Genomic DNA, 17,053 nt, shown 5'->3' on the forward strand with positions numbered 1-17,053 from the left:
GGGTGCTCATCCCACCCTGGTTCTTCCCGTGGCCTGACGCATGCAGTGAACACCAGAGGCCACATGTGTGCCTTCTGCCTGCCCCTCGGACTGCCTTCTGGGGCAGGCAACAAATTAACACTCTGATTCTTCTGTCTGAACACCCACCAGTCAAAAGGAGAAGTCAGAGCCCCTGAACAGCGCAAGACAGAGCCCACCCAGCTGAAGACCAAGCGCCTGAGAGAGTACACTCTCAAATGCCACTCAAGCATGCCTCCCAACAACACCTATGTCAACTTTGAGCGTTTTGCCTGTGTGTTGGAAGACGTGGCCCGGGTGGACCTGGGATGCCGTGCCCTGGTGGAGGCCCATGATACCATCCAGGATGATGTGGAGGCCCTGGTCTCCATCTTCAATGAGAAGGAAGCTTGGTACCGAGAGGAGAGTGAGAGTGCCCGGCACAACCTGTCCCAGCTCAGGTATGAGTTCCGCAAGGTAGAGTCATTGAAGAAGCTGCTGCGAGAAGACATCCAGGCCACGGGGTCCAACCTTGGAAGCGTGGCCAGGAAACTGGACCAGGTGGAGGCCCAGTTTGAGGCTCTGAGGCAGGAGTTCTCCGCAGACCTGCAGTGGATCCAGGAGCTGGTGGGCAGCTTCCAGCTGGAGAGTGGGAGCTCCAAGGGCCTGGGCTCCACATTACACCAGGACACCAGTGAATCCCTATCAGAGCTGCTCAGCAGATCATGTACCGGGGAAGTTCTGGCTGGCTGGAAGCTCTGAGCGCCAGAGTCCAGTCAGTAATGCATCCCAAGAGGTTTGCGGAAGCATGTTCTCATCCGCCCTGCTGCAGCATCTAGCTAGAATTATCCTGCAGGGGTGTAAGTCTGTAGTATAGCCTTCCACCCCCTCCACAGAATCCTGAATCACTGAGGTGCCAATTCATTATTCATTCTGCACCTCCCCTTACCACTCTGGTTTTCTGGGAGGGTGCTGGCAGGGCAGCCAAGCTGTTAAAACAATTAGAGAGTGAGTACCCTTCAGGGTCCCCTTCTCTAGAGGAAAGATGGCTGGCCCTAGGGAGATGCTTGAGAATTGATTTGTGATGAAGGATTTGTTCACATCTCACTTTCTGCCTACATACCTTATGGCTTGTAGATCTTGGGTAATATTTGAGTTAACTGCAAATAACTAAGTCAGCATGGTGTTCTCCTGCTATAGAAGCAGGGATTTAAAATGCATACAGAAAATAATATTACCTTCCATTTGCATTGATTTTTCATTTACTGAGCACATTATGTCTGACAAATAACCTCACTTGATCCTTAAAAGAACTCAGTGAGGCCGGGCGTGGTGGCTCAAGCCTGTAATCCCAGCACTTTGGGAGACCAAGGCGGGCAGATCACTTGAGGTCAAGGGTTCAAGACCAGCCTGGCCAGCAAGGTGAAACCCCATCTCTACTAAAAATGCAAAAGTTAGCCGGGCATGATGGCAGGTGCCTGTAATCCCAGCTACTCGGGAGGCTGAGGCAGGAGAATTGCTTGAACCTAGGAGGCAGAGGTTGCAGGCAGCCGAAATGGTGCCATTGTACTCCAGCCTGGGCTATAGAGCAAGACTCACTCTCAAAAAAAAAAAAAAAAAAAAAAAAAAAAAATAGAACTCAATGAGATAGGAAGGTGGGTGGTATTATTATCATTTCCATGTAACTGATGAGAAAATTGACTCAGAGAGGGAAAATGATATGATCAATCAATACAGATGAAAGAGAAACCCAGCATGCCCATCTCTAAGATGAGGTATATGGGAGAAAGTAGTAAGGCTTTGCTGTAAATATGTATCTTAATATTAAAGTCCAGGTCCCAGAGGCAAAGTAAGCAACTTCATGCATTCTGCCAGGTGTAAGTGGGATGCATATACTGGCAGATGATTGTCCTAGGAGCTCTGTCCCAGAAGGCACAGTCATTGTCCCTACCCAGCCCTGTCTCTGTCTGAAGATCTGCCTGCAAGCAGGAGAGAAGGAAAGAAGGAGTCTTCCCATTCTCCACCCTTTCCCCTCTTCTAGCTAACAGCCCCAATTTTGGGTTGGGAATAAATACCAGAAGGTCCTCAGCAGGAGGGTCCTTTTCTTAAGTACCTAGGCCATTGGGCCTTGAAGGCCTAAGAAATTCCATGAGAATTTTTGAAAAGGGTGAATGTAAACATGGAGAAGCTCAAGGCCACGTGGTCCTTTCATGACCCAAAGCTTTGAGCACCCTTCTCCAAGGATTATAAGATCTCATCTCCCTTTCTCTGGAGGAGGAGCAAGTCAACCAGCTCATTCATATCAACAGAGCATGGCATATGAGCCCAGTGCTGAGCTAGGAACCTGTGAGTGGGGCATAGCTTGTATAGTTCAAAGTGTCTTCAAGGCCTCACAAAACATCCCTGTCACAGAGGCAGACTAAATGATATTCCCAATTTAGAGATGAGGAAACAGCAGATGGGATTTTCCCAAGGTTACATCATTATAGCAAAAGTAGAGGCCTTCTGATGACAAGTCTGTTGCTCTTTCTGCTTCCCCTGGCTGCACCGGGAGACGGAGGTTTACTCCCTGCTTGGGAGGGCAGCTCACACCTGGATTCATCCATCCATTTACAAATAATACTTAGGCACCAACCAACTTCCAGGTGCCTGGCTTGACTCTGGCAATACAATGTTGAGTAAAAACAGGCCTGATTCCTGCCTTCACAGAGTACTCAGTCCAGCGAAGGATTTGAACATCGAATCACACAAATGTAGAGCTGCAACTTGTGTGCATGCTGGGAGAGAAGCACGCAGCGCTGCAGCAGCCTGCCATGGGGGTCTGACGTCATCGGGGGAAGCGTCCTGAAGCATCCTGAGGCAGTGACACTGGAACAGAGATCAGCTAAGGCAACCAGGGAGAGAGAAGTTTCCCAGCAGAACCATCATGCCAGGGCTCTGTGATGAGAGGCAGTGTGGAAGGCTGAGAATGCGAGGACGGGAAGCTGAAGGGGAGAGAATAGGAATACAGTGTGAATGACCGGAGAACAGGCAGGACCAGCAGGCCTGTGGCCATGTGGAAGATCTCTGCCCTTACCCCAAAAGTCATGGGAAGTCAGTGGGTTCCAGATGCTGGTGAGGAAATGCCCCGTGAACAGCTCAGGCAGGAAGTGGTTTAGGACAAGACATGAAAGTTTGATCTCATGGAAACCATTTCTTCAAAATCCTGTCTCCTTTTCTATTTGCATGAAGGATCATTTCAAATATCATACATAATATTTGTAACAGAAGCTTTCTTCATCAGATATGAGAAACCATGGTGATAAGAGGCATCATTAGTTTATGGACCACTAAGGAAAAAAGCCCGAGATGGGAAGTCCAATAGGAACCTCTCCCTACCCCCACCAAGTAAAGCTACGATGCCCTCAGTGAGAGGGTGAGAAGTAAAGTCACCATGCAGAAAAGGGAAGCAAGGAAACCTGTGTGTCTTAAACCTGACACTAAGTGGGGGTGAAAAATCCTCCTCTGGGAACAGGAGTCCCAGACTGGTAGTATTCATGCAGGTTTGCTTTCTGAATTTGCACAATCAGTATGATCCAAAACAACATCAAGCAGAGAGTATGATGTCCGGCAGTCTGAGGCTGGGTGGCTCTGGGTGGCAGAAATAGTACTGTCCTCTCCCAGAGCATCTGCCTTCACTCCAGGCCAACAGTAAGAATATGATACCATCATCCTGACTTTAGAGATCCAAACATGTGCACCTTGGAGCCAATGGAAGATGGCAAAAGCTCTGTTTCCCACATCCTACCCAAGAGAATTGGTTCAAATGACCTGTCTACAGTCTCTCTACAGTCTTACCTGCCTCGTCACAGGACATTGTATACTTGTTTGGTGCTGAGACACTGCAAATATTAAATGTCCATTTGGCCATATTAATAAAACTTGACCTTAACACAGCCAGGTTTCTAAGGAGAGGAAGCCACCGACGGAGCAATGCAGGGGAAGCTCTTTAGCGAAGGTCAAAACAGAATGCCGGCCGGCGCCAGTGGCTCACGCCTGTAATCCCAGCACTTTGGGAGGCCGAGGTGGGTGGATCACTTGAGGTCAGGAGTGTGAGACCAGCCTGGCCAACATGGTGAAACCCCGTCTCTACTAAAGTTATAAAAATTAGCTGGGTATGGTGGTGGGTGCCTGTAGTCCCAGCTACTTGGGATACTCAGGAGGCTGAGGCAGGAGAATCTCTTGAACCCAGAAGGCAGAGGTTGCAGTGAGCCGAGATCAAGGCACTCCACTCCAGCCTGTACTCCAGCCTGGGCGACAGAGTACAGCCGCCCACCACCATGCCCAGCTAATTTTTGTATTGTTAATAGAGATGGGGTTTCACCATATTGGTCAGGCTGGTCTCGAACTCCTGACCTCAGGTGATCCACCCACCTCTGCCTCCCAAAGTGCTGGGATTACAGGTATGAACCATTGCACCCAGCTCACACTACAAATTAAAGGTTGGCTTCTGTGCTCTGTTTAAACACCATCCTGGGCTGTGTGGGAGGAGAAAGTGAGTGTTTGACATCTCCTTGAATAACGATTCCCAAGGAAGCTGGCAAGCCGGCTCTTGGGGAAGGCAGCTGCCTATTCCTGCTCTGAGGCAGGTGCTTACAGCCTAGCACTGCCTGACTGTGTCAGAAGGTGGGGCGATGGTTTGGTAATGGATGATTCTGCAGCTGTGGGAGTCTGGCAGTGAAGGGATGGAGCAGAGGAATAATGTCAGGAGGAGCTGGAGTCTCCCCCATGGTCCCCTTCCCCTCCCCTGAAGGTGATCATAAAGGTGGTGGCTTCCCCCCTCACTCCGTCAGGCAGCACAGGCAGCGCAGCCCATGCTGGAGGTGGCTGTGTGCCCAGCTGTCACCCCTACTGTCAACCTTCTGTAAATGTCTGTGGAACCGGATACCTTTTTTTCTTAGTCTGTGAAATTCTTGACCCCAAGGTGGGCATGTTCACATTGCAGAAGGGTCCAGTGGCATTGAACAAACACTGATTGTGCTCTGGCTCAAGGGGAGGTGACAGACAAGGACAAGACAACCTTGAATGAAAGACTCAGTGTCTGGGGCAGATTGGGACTCAGCCAACTGGGAGATAGGAAAAGCTGTGGTGAGTGATAAAATAGAGCTTCCTCATCTCCTAGAAATCAAAGGAGAGAGGAATTCTGATTGAGAAAGGGTAGGATGGTGGCAGAGAACAGAGGCCTTCCCAGAGATGCTGTCCCCAAACCCCAAGCTGTGTCCCTTGAGGAAGGCATGAGTAAAATATGGAAGGATGGGGATGAGTCCAGATTGGGGTTGGGAACTTGGAACTGTTGAATGGAGATTAAAGAGAGGAAGATTATAGAGATTTAAAAGAGGGTTTTTAACTTTTTGTACGGTCCCCTCAGCAGGAAAATTGTCAAAACTTGCTCAAAAGTATAAGGAATGGGATAGTGGATTCCAGGACCTGTGACCCCACTCCAGCAGGAATTGAGTCCTGCTGGTTCTCTTTCATTCATCTCCCCCTTACTTTTCTTCGGAGCAATTTTTTGTCCCCAGGAAAAGCTTCAAAGGTTCTTCCTCTCCTACTGTTATAAAACCCAAAAGACGTGAGAAACATAGCAACCCAATGCCACACATTTTACAGCAAACATCAGACTTACTTAGCTTATAAATTCTTCAGCATAAATCTCTGCTAATTTTTTTTTTTTTTTTTTTTTTTTGAGACGGAGTTTCACTCTTGTTGCCCAGGCTGTGGTGCAATGGTGCGATCTCGGCTCACTGCAACCTCCACCTCCCAGATTCAAGAAATTCTCCTGCCTCAGTGTCTCAATACCTGAGATTACAGGCTCCCACCACCATGCCCAGCTAATTTTTGTATTTTTACTAGAGACAGGGTTTCACCATGTTGGCCAGGCTAGTCTCGAAATCCTGACCTCAGGTGATCCGCCCACCTCAGCCTCTCAAAGTGCTGGGATTACGAGCATGAGCCACTGCACCCAGCCAGAACTTTCTTTTTAATATAACCCCATGCCATTATCATACCTGACAAAATTCGCAATAATTCCTTCATCTCATCTGGATTCCCATTCCATACTCACATGCCCCACCACTCCCAACAGTGTCTCATTACAGCTGGTTTGTTCAAATCAGGATCCAAACAGTCCACATGTGGCATTTGGTTGCTACGTCTCTCAAGTCTCAGGTTTTATCACAGTAGGAGAGAAAAAACTTTTGAAGCTTTTCCTGGGGACAAAAAATTGCTCAGAAAACTGACAGTCCCATAGAAGAAGAATAAAAAAATGAGTATATCCATGTGGAGACCTAACCCAGAAAAGCAAGACCAGACCAAGCAAGCAAAGGGACATTTCTGCCTCCACTGGCTTGTTCACTGAAGGGGACAGCCTGCAAGCTCACAGCCTTTCTGCAGCTTCCCCTCCCACTCAGGAGGAGGCAGAGACTCAAGCCTCCCACAAGCCCCATGTGCTCCTTTCCTGGGAAAACAGGGGGGTGAAGGCAGCAGAGCCCAGGCTTCAGCCATCAAAACAGCCAGCAAAGGGAGGGGTGGAGGGGTGCCACCTACAGAACTCCTTTGAGGGAAAGGCAGGGGTGAGGGGTCCTGGGCAGGAGAGAAGTGGGTGAGGGTACCCTGGCTTTCACTGGAGTAAGGGGCTGGTTAGATGATGGCACAGATGGGGGTTGGAAGTGCAATCTGCTTGCGGTTCCTAACAGAGGCCTAGTGTCTAGAGCAAATCACTGTGTTGGGGGTTGGGGATGGGGATGGAGAGAGCCTCCTCTGTAAAGTCAGGATTCCTTTTTCATGCCTTAGCAGCGGCTGCTGCTTCCTGCCCTTGCCTGTGGATGTTGGTACCGACTTAGCACACCCCACTGGACTTTTTCAAAGGCAATTGCAGCTGCATAAACAAAAGTTGACTACACCAGTTTTCTGTCTTCTTGCTTCTCTTTCGGACATTTTTCCAAGACACCAAATACACTCCTAGGAGCCTGGTTGGAATTGCCCAAGGCTCCCTGGCATCACGGATGGACCACAAGGTGGGCACTTTCTGTTTGCAGAGAGGGGTGGGTGAGGAGAAGGCAGGACACAGTTCCATCTCCCCCTCACATCCCCAGTTTAATCAAAAGTGTTTATGCCTCAGTCCCTCTGGAACAATTTTGCTGCCGTATTTTCATCTCTGCTGCAGAATTTACGTCTTTCCAGGCCGAGATGACAGCATCAGCGTTTGGTGGGCCTCTTAGCAACCAGGAAGGCCCATTGATTAGGGAAGGCCATCCTGACAGATTGATAGCCCCGTAGCTGCCACCTCAGGGGTGGTGCTGTTGTGTATAGCTATAAACAGGGCCCTTGAAAGAATTGCATCACCTCCCATTAATAGCCTCTGGGACTGTTCTCACTTGACATTTTTAGCTGGGCCCCTCTTCTCAGTGGCTGGCACTGCTGGGCCAGGAGGAGGGTAGGATTCTCATTAACAAGATTCCCCACACCTGCATGGGTTTAGCTATTCCTCCCCTGGGCGAGGGTACCAATCAGTAAGTAGACAAAAAGAAATCTCTTCTCCCCCAGAGTCTACTCTCCTTGTGAGGCGCAAGGACCCTCCAAGAGTTAGGCTCAAAAGTCATTCATGCCCAAGGGAATTGCAGACATTAGTGAAGCTAGAGTAAGAAATGGTTGATGGGCTGGGGAAGGTGCTATCACCTTGGGGAGGAGATTCTAGGAGCTTGTAGGTGTGAGGGAGAGAGGACTAATAAAAAACAAGCAGTCAGCCCTCCCTACCCGAAAGGTCCACATCCCGAGATTCAACCAACCACAGATAAAAAATATTCAAAAAAGTAAACAACAATTAAAATGACAGTACAATAATAATACAAATAATACAGTGTGACAGCTATTTAGATAGCATTTACATTGTATTTGCAATTATAAGTAGAGATGATTTAAAGCATTAGGGGACGGTGTGTGTAGGTTATCTGCAAATACCATACCATTTTATAATAACGAACTTGAGCATCTATGGCTTTTGCTATCTGCGGCTGTCCTAGAACCAATCCTCCATGGATACTGAGGAGTGAATATGCATAAATACAGAACAGAATATCAGGTAGCACCACGTGTAATGAAGACTGAGTGCACAGGCATGGTGAGCCATGGAGGCAGTTGGGTTGCTACTTTATATAGGGTGGTCAAGGAAGGTTTCCCTGAGGAGATAACCTTTGAGAGCAAAGACTTGAACAAAGTGATGAAGTGAATATAAACAAACGGGGGCAAAGTCCCGGACACTTTGGATTCACAGACTAGCAAGTGGACCTGTGCGATGGGAGCCCAATGGACAGGAAAGAGAGAGGCAGAAAATCAGGGCGGAGGGTGCAGACCGTGCAGGCCTTGGGGGTCTCCATGAGCTCATGGGGATGTATGGAGAGCTCAGGGAAGCCACTGGAAGGCTTGGAGAAGGGAAAAGTCAGTCTTCAGCACAGATTGGCCGCCCTCCACCCACTTTTGTGCCTCCCTTCCAGGTGGAACTAGACCCAGGGCTGGGCTTGCAGGTGCACAGAGCGGGTGACAGGCAGTTAAAGACAGGGTCTAGAGGGCCGGACATGGCCTGGTGGTGCCTCCAGCAGCCTCATCCTTTTCTCTTCTCTTCCCATTCCCTGTCTTTCTCCTTCCCCTTCTCTCTTTCCTTCTGCACTCTGGCCCAAACCACTGTGCTTCAGTTTCGGAGGCTGAAGAGCCCCCGATTTCTTCATCTCCCATCCACTTCCAGGTTGCATGCACTCCCTCCCCCTCCAGCTCGGGGTCACCCCATCGCCTGGCCCTGGAGCTCTGCCTCCTGCTGACTCCTGGGCAAAGCCATGGGGAGCCTTTGTGCCCTGACACCCTTTCAAGATGGTGTGGCTGGGCTGACCAGGTGACCTGAGCCCCTCAGCAGTGGGAGTGAGTAGGTCCCAGGTCCTGGAATTTCATTTCAACTTGTCTCTCCATCAGCTCAGGGAAACAACCATACACCTGTGAAGCACCCAGTGTCGTAGGTTCCAGGTTGGGAGGAGAGTGGGGCAGGGCATTGACATAGACATGAAGAAAGTCTGTGCTCTCAAGTCATTTTCCAGGAGTAGGATGATTCCTCTGCAAGGCTGACTGAGAGTTGCTGGACTTAATAAAGAAACACACATATGCTTTGGTCATGTCAGGGAGGGAGACATTATTTTCTGGAATTTGTCTCAGAGGAGGTCATGCCTGAATTGGGCTTTGAAATACCTGAAGGCTTTCCAGGGGGATGAGCAGCAAGGGCTGCCAGGGGATGGATCTCCTGCCAGAGAGTGCCAGCTTCAGAGCAGTGTGGCTGGCAGTGTGCACTGGCTTCCTTCCAGTGCCTGACACCATGATGAAAAATAAAGAGTGGAGGCATGTCCGGAGCATGGTTAGGAGACAAGACCCACGCTTGGGAATCAACAGGCTCCCTCGCTTAGCATTCACCAGCTGCCCAATGAGGCATTGTGGCAGGAAGGCTGTCAGAGCAGGGAGAAAAACAGGGCTTCGAGGACCTTCAGAATCATTCTGGGCAGTTCATTATCTTGAGGTCACAGGGCCTCTGAGAATCGATGAAAGCTATCGACTCTCCTCCGAAGAAATGCATGTCTGTACATATAAACTAAATTTTAAAAATTGAGTTTTAATTTATATACTGTAAAATTCACCATTTTAAAATGTACAATTCAGCGGTTTTTAGTATATTCACAAGGTTGTGTGTATAAATTGAATCATACAACAGGTAGCCTTTTGTGTCTGTTTTTTTTTTTTCATTTAACATGTTTTTAAGGTTCATCTGTGTTGTAAAATGGACTCAGGCCAGTCGAAGTGGCTCACACCCATAATCCCAGCACTTTGGGAGGCCGAGGCGGGCAGATCATGAGGTCGGGGGTTCAAGACCAGCCTACCCAACATGGTGAAACCCTGTCTCTACTAAAAATACAACAAATTAGCCAGGCGTAGTGGCAGGCACCTGTAATCTGAGCTACTCAGGAGGTTGAAGCAAGAGAATCACTTGAACCCAGGAGGCAGAGGTTGTAGTGAGCTGAGATCATGCCACTGCACTCCAGCCTGGGTGACAAGAGCGAAACTGTCCGTCTCAAAAAAAAGACTAAATTTTTTAATGAATAACATTTCTGACTAATATTCCTTTGTATGGATATAGCACATTGTGTTCACAGAACCCCTGAAACATATCCCTTGATTTCAGAAAATCTTATTTTACAAAATAAGGACATTGAAGAGGGAATGGAGAAGGCAGGAGAACTCACAATGACTTGTTACTATGTGTTGAGTGGTCTGGGCTAAGCACTTTATATATGCATGATCATTTAATTCTTTTTTTTTTTTTTTTTTTTTTTTTGAGACGGAGTTTCGCTCTTGTTACCCAGGCTGGAGTGCAATGGCACGATCTCGGCTCACCTCAACCTCCGCCTCCTGGGTTCAGGCAATTCTCCTGCCTCAGCCTCCTGAGTAGCTGGGATTATAGGCACGCGCCACCATGCCCAGCTAATTTTTTTGTATTTTAAGTAGAGACGGGGTTTCACCACGTTGACCAGGATGGTCTCGATCTCTTGACCTTGTGATCCACCCGCCTTGGCCTCCCAAAGAGCTGGGATTACAGGCGTGAGCCACCGCGCCCAGCCCATGATGATTTAATTCTTAACAGTGCTGTGACATTATTATCACAATACTACAGATGGGAAAACTGAGGCTCAGAGAAGCCATGCCAGACTTCTTGGAGAAGTCAAGATTTAAACTGAGCTTTGACTGCCAGGCTGTGAAAGGCAGCTAAACATCCTATCGTCTCTTGACTTTCATCGAAGCCCTTATTTCCTTCTGTTTATTTTTTAATGGAGTGTGAATTCCCTGTCTACCAACAAGGCATTTGTTTTGCTAACCCCAGAATCATCCCGGTGCCCAGGGGGCATCCCAGACTGCTGTAAAATGACCCTCTCCCCAAAGTGATGTGTGCTTGGAGCCCCCTCCTGCTGCTCCCCTTCAGGAGCGGCTGCGCCTCCAACCAAGGCTGTGTGTGTGTGTCTGGCTGTGGTGATAATAGCCGAGAGGCATCTCTTGAACAGCTGAGACATCTGTAGCTGTTGCTGTTACTGTGACGGTCCCACTGTGTGCCCTGCCTAGCGGGGAAATGCCAGGATCAAGCCAAGGGCGGTGGGCATGTGGTTGGGGTTTCTGTGCTGAGGAGGGTGGCTGCTGTCTGAAGCCCAGCGTCAGCTGCTATGCTCTGCTTTGTCTCCCAGCCAGTGGACAACCAGCAAGCCATGGTGCGCAGGGAGTCTGTGATCAATCTGGAGAACTTCAAGAAGCAATATGCCCGCAGGCGGTGGAAGGTGTGTCCAGGTGTGGGGTGGCCCCTGGGTGGGGTTTCTGGCTCTCCAGGGTGTCCGTGCATGTTCTCACCTGGCCATTCCTTTCCTTTGCCTCTCCCTCAGCTCTCCTTCAGCATCGTGTCCTTATGCAACCACCTCACCCGCTCACTGATGAAGAAGGTGCACCTGAGGCCGAATGAGGACCTGGTGGGTAAATGTGTGCCCTCTTCTTGGGCGGAATTCTGGGGTAGCCTGGAGTTCAGGGATGGGTGAGTTCCCTTTCCCCTTGCAAGGCAGGTGCTCATTGCTACCAGCCAGTTCTGCTGGCCCTGTCCTTCACTTCTCTGAAGGCTGAAGTGTGATCTTCAGAGGAATGAGTTCTGGGGACCTCTGGGTGGTGCCGGGAGGGGAGCACCAATGTGGCGGCATGAGCTCCTGGAGGATCTCCCATCCTTTCCTGGTGGGCCTTCAGAGGGACTGCTGCTGCCGGCTGACCACAGACAACCTAAGGTGTATTTCTGACAACCCAAAATTTGCTTTAGAATGGGAGCTTTACATTCTTTTTCCATATTTCCATTTCTGCTTTGCTTCAGATTACCATCATCATATTTAGACAATATCTTATATTTGATTACTTTATTGCAATTCTGTGCACTTATAAAAGCCGTAGCTTATAATAGAATGTAGTGGTGAAGAGAGTGGGCTCTGGAGTCAGACTACCAGGATTCAAATCTGCCACTTACTGTGTGACCTTGAGGAAATTACTTAACCTCTCTGTGCTGAGATTTCTTCATTTGTAAAATAGGGCTATTAATAGTTCCTAAAGATTAAATAATGATGTATTCTTTTTTTTTTTTTTTTTTTTTTTTTTTGAGACGGAGTTTCGCTCTTGTTACCCAGGCTGGAGTGCAATGGCGCGATCTCGGCTCACTGCAACCTCCGCCTCCTGGGTTCAGGCAATTCTCCTGCCTCAGCCTCCTGAGTAGCTGGGATTACAGGCATATGCCACCATGCCCAGCTGATTTTTTGTATTTTTAGTAGAGACAGGGTTTCACCATGTTGACCAGGATGGTCTCGATCTCTCGACCTCGTGATCCACCCGCCTCGGCCTCCCAAAGTGCTGGGATTACAGGCTTGAGCCACCGCGCCCGGCCCAAATAATGATGTATTCTTAAAGCTTGGCATGTGCTCAATAAGTGTTAGCAATTATTGTTGTTGTTTAAAACCCTCCTACAGGCCAGCAGTAGTGGTTCATGCCTATAATTCCAGCAACTTGGGTGGCTGAGGCGGAAGGATCACTTGAGGCCAGGAGTTAAGGACCGGCCTGGGCAACATAGTAAGACCCTGATTCTACCAAAAAAAAAAAAAAAAAAAAAAAAAAAAAAAAAAATCCAGGTGCGGCGACATGCACCTACTCAGAGAGCTGAGGTGGAAGGATCGCTTCAGCCCAGGAGTTCAAGGTTACAGTGAACTACACTACACTGCAGCCTGGGCAACAGAGCACAATCCTAACTCTAAAGAAAATTAAATTTAAAAACTAAAAAAATAAAATCCTTCTGTACACTTTAAAATGCAGTTTGTAGGACCCTCCCCCTACTCATGGAATATAGCATAGGGTGCTCAGGAGTGTCTGGGATGGCACAGGTCAGGACAGAAGGGGACGCCTGCTCAGGGAGGCATTGGGAGGTGGCTGCCTAAGAGAGCTGGGCAGTCTCACGGTACATGGCTGGACCCAGCACAGCCCTGCTGTCCACACTCCCTCCAGACAGCCTGGGGTCTTCTCTTTCAACTTGAGCTCTTGCCAGGACTTGAGGATTTATGGCCCCAGAGGCTCCAAACAACTGTGTGGCTTTGGCCAAGCCCGGTGCCTGCTCTGGCCGCTTTCTTCATCTTCTATAAAGGGAATCGGACTGCTTGCCCTCTGAGAATCCCTGATAATGACAAGCAGACTTTACCCAGCTTTTTTTTTTTACTGTCTGGCTCTGACTCATGCTAAAAAGTTGCCATTCAGCAGAGCTTGAGTTATTTTTATTGTTATAGGCGGGCTTGGTCTAGGATGTATTTGGCTAAAGTTGTTCTTGACCTTGGATTTCCAGCTAGGTTAGGCTGGAGGAAGGGGAAAGACCCTGGGAGGCTGAGTGGCAGATGTCGGGCATGCCTTGCAGGCTGAGCCCCTGGCCCTACTTCCCTGACAGATGCAATCTGTAGGGAGAAGACCAGAGTAATTGAGAAGAATGCCAATTTTTTTTTTTAAGACAGAGTCTCGCTCTGTCCCCCAGGCTAGAGTGCAGTGGCATGATCTCAGCTCACTGCAACCTCCACCTCCTGGGTTCAAGCAATTCTCCTGCCTCAGCCTCCCAACTAGCTGAGATTACAGGCCTGCACCACTATGTCCAGCTAACTTTTATATTTTTAGTAGAGATGGGGTTTTGGCATGTTGGCCAGGCTGGTCTTGAACCCCTGACCTCAGGTGATCTACCTGCCTTGGCCTCCCAAAGTGCTGGGATTACAGGTGTGAGCCATTGTGTCTGGCCAAAAAGAATGTCAATTTCCAAACTTTTGTTATTGTACACATATTCTTAAATAGTAATCTTTTTACTCAAATAGCAAGCACCATCAGCTGAAAGCTTCATCCTAGAAGTGAAAAAGGGTTGGGTCCCAGACATCCGTTATACAGTTTTCCCAAAGGGACTTTCCTTTAAAAAAAAAAAAAAAAAAAGAAGGGCTGGGCATGGTGGTTCATGCCTGTAGTTCTAGCCCTTTGGGAGGCCGAGGTGGGCAGACGACCTGAGGTTGGGAGTTCAAAACCAGCCTGACCAACACGAAGAAACCCTGTCTCTACTAAAAATACAAAATTAGCTGGGTGTGGTGGCGCATGCCTGTAATCCCAGCTACTTGGGAGGCTGAGGCAAGAGGCTCACTTGAACCCGGAAGGAAAAGGTTGTGGTGAGCCGAGATTCCGCCACTGCACTCCAGCCTGGGCAACAAGAGCGAAACTCCATCTCAAAAAAAAAACAAAAAAGAATAGTGTGATAGGTCCTTTTGTTTAGGAGGTATTGGAATTAAACATCCGACAATAGATATTTTAGGACTGGAGTCATTGTGGATTAGTATTTCTTTTAATAATTTTAATAATTACATTAAGTCATCATGACTTGGAAGAAAAGGCATGATGGCCTCGGGGTGGCTGCCTCAGCTCTGGTTTGTCATGTAGGAGCTGACAGACAGTACTTTATACTCATTTCCTCTTTCATAAAAATGGAGCTCAGAAGTCATTTCCCCGGAAAAACTGCATGGCGAGACAGCTGAAGGTGCAGCCCATCAAAGAAGAAGGGGCACAGGATGGTGGCTGCCAGAGCATGGGGACGACCCTGTGGCTCACGCCCATCCTCCAGTCTCTCCAGCCGAGCTCAGGAGACCTAGCAGCCACAGACCACCCAGCCAAGTAGCCCTGATTATGTGGTAGCCACAAGGGGCACTAGATGTAATTTTCTTTATTATAATTTGGCCTCTCCTGATGTCTGGTTTCCCTTAGAGGCCCTGCTGCTGTCCTTCCTCTTGGGAGTGTCCTTCCTCGAGGCAGTTTTTCAGGTCCCTCCCCTCCCCCAACCCGACTGTAGCAACAGGCTTGCTTTTACCACTCACCTCCCTGGCTTGCAGGCCCCTGGCCCGGGTGAATCAACTCAGGTTGCCCAGCACAGCCCCATTCCTGGCATCTCATGATCCTCCTGCCCTGGACCTCTTTCTCATTTTTTTCCTCCAGAGGAACTGTGAGAGTGACACGGAGGAGGACATCGCCCGGAGGAAAGCCCTCCACCCGCGGAGGAGGAGCAGCACCTCCTAACTGGCCCGGCCTGCAATGGCTGCCAGGGAGGTCTGGGCCCAGTGGGGCTCCCTTCTGTGCAGACTTGTGGACCCAGCACATCGTCAGCACCTGGGCATCCTGAGCACTTCGCAAGAGAGACGGACCCACAGAATTCAGAAGAGCTTGCAGGCGAGCCCGGAGACCCTGGGAGCTGTGGCTGTCTCCTATGAAGGAGGCTCGGGTATTCCCAAAGCTCTTAATTCTCCATAAAATGGGTTTTCCTCTGCCTGCCATCCTCAGACCCTGGGGTAGGGGTATGGACTTAGGGAAATAATATAAAGGACACCATCATCATCATGGGGTGAAGGTCAGACCTAGGCAGTCTTCCTCACAGGGTGAGGGGGTTCAGAACCAGCCTGGCCAAAAATTACACCAGGAAGACAGAGTCTTCCCCAGTGGGAACAGGGTGATTGAGGAAAGTGAACGTTGTGTGTGAGGAACCAATCCTGTGACCTTCCAGAACCGTGGGAGCAGGATGTCAGGCTGACCAACACATCAGACCTTCTAAAGCAGCCCACTGCTGGCCTGCCATGTTGTAATTTTGCTCATTTTTATTAAACTTCTGGTTTGCCTGAGGCTTGGCTTCTTTTAGGGCTACCCCCATCTGGTTTCCTTGAGCTGGTGTGCCTGTGATTCTGGAGGGGCACCCAGTGGGGTGCTCAGTGGGCAGAATCTCAGAAAGTCCTACTGAACCATCCCCACAGGCCTGCAGTGGGTCTGCCTCCTCCTTGCTTCCCTAACGGGAAGGTGTCCAGTCCAAAAGAATCCACCCAGTGACTGGGCATGGTGGCTCACGCCTGTAATCCCTGCACTTTGGGAGTCCGAGGCAGGGGAATCGCTTGAGTTCGGAGTTGGAGACCAGCCTAGGCAACAGGGCAAAACCCAGTCTCTACAAAAAATACAAACTATTGGCCGCGTATGGTTTATAGGCACCTGGCATCCCAGCTACTCCAGGGGCTGAGGTGGGAGCACTGCTTGAGCCCAGAAGGTCGAGGCTGCAGTGTGTCGACATCACGCCACTGCACTCCAGCCTGGGTGATGGAGTGAGACTGTATTAAAAAATAAAAAAAAAAATTGCCGAAGATGAGCATTCCTGTGCTCCCTCTGCCACCACTGCCACCACTCCTGCTGTTAGGGGCTGAGTGAGTCTCCCCACAGCTCTTATGTTGAAGTCTCAACCCTCAGTACCACGGAATATCACTGTATTTGGAGATGGGGTCTCTAGAGAGGCAATTAAAATGAGCTCACTGGGGTGGGGCCCAATGCAATATAACTGGTGTCCTTATAAGAAGGGGAGATTAGGACACGCAGGAAAGACCGCATGAACGCCCAGGAGTAGGGAGGGGGAATAGCCATCAACAAACCAAGGAGGGGGGCCTCAGAGGAAACCAGCCCTACTGACACCTCCATCTTAGACTCTGGCCTCCAAAATTGTAAGAAAATAAACTTCTGTCTTTTAAGCCACCCAGTCTGTGGTACTTTGTTATGGTGGCCCTAGCAAAATAGACACCTGCCAACTACAGGCAAGATGGGGCCAGGAGAATTCCTAACAATGTGGGCAGAGAAGGGCAAAGAAGAAGCCACAGGGAGAAGGGAGAGGAAAAAGAGATGGATGATCTGGCTGCTCCGGTGAAAAGGGCAAGGGAAGCTCACTCAATGGCATCGAAATGTGGGCTCTGCTTTTCAGGCCAAAAGAACAGCATTGCTGACCAGAACTCAAGAGACGACCCATGGAAGTCAGAAATAGTCAGGGCAAGGCCAGGAGGTTGGGAACGTACACAGGAAGAGGTTGAAAGGAAAGGAGAGAAGTTTTGGAAGGTGA

At 49.3% G+C, this 17,053-nt stretch overlaps 1 protein-coding gene across 7 annotated transcripts in view; it reads left to right on the plus strand.

Moving 5' to 3' along the window:
• Positions 1-16,695, plus strand: part of DAPK2 (death associated protein kinase 2) — a 123,412-nt gene extending 106,717 nt beyond the window's left edge. For 5 of the 7 annotated variants that reach the window (XM_039469256.2, XM_039469255.2, XM_039469257.2 and 2 more), the window contains one exon: positions 151-11,287. In XM_039469256.2, coding sequence (XP_039325190.1) covers positions 151-759 — 609 coding nt within the window. In that variant the 3' untranslated portion in view covers positions 760-11,287. The other 2 variants (XM_039469258.2, XM_039469259.2) reach the window with 1 other exon arrangement.
• The last annotated feature ends 358 nt before the right edge of the window (positions 16,696-17,053 follow it).

The sequence above is a fragment of the Saimiri boliviensis genome, chromosome 2 (genome assembly GCF_048565385.1).
Source record: "Saimiri boliviensis isolate mSaiBol1 chromosome 2, mSaiBol1.pri, whole genome shotgun sequence".
NCBI classification, from domain to species: Eukaryota; Metazoa; Chordata; class Mammalia; order Primates; family Cebidae; genus Saimiri; species Saimiri boliviensis.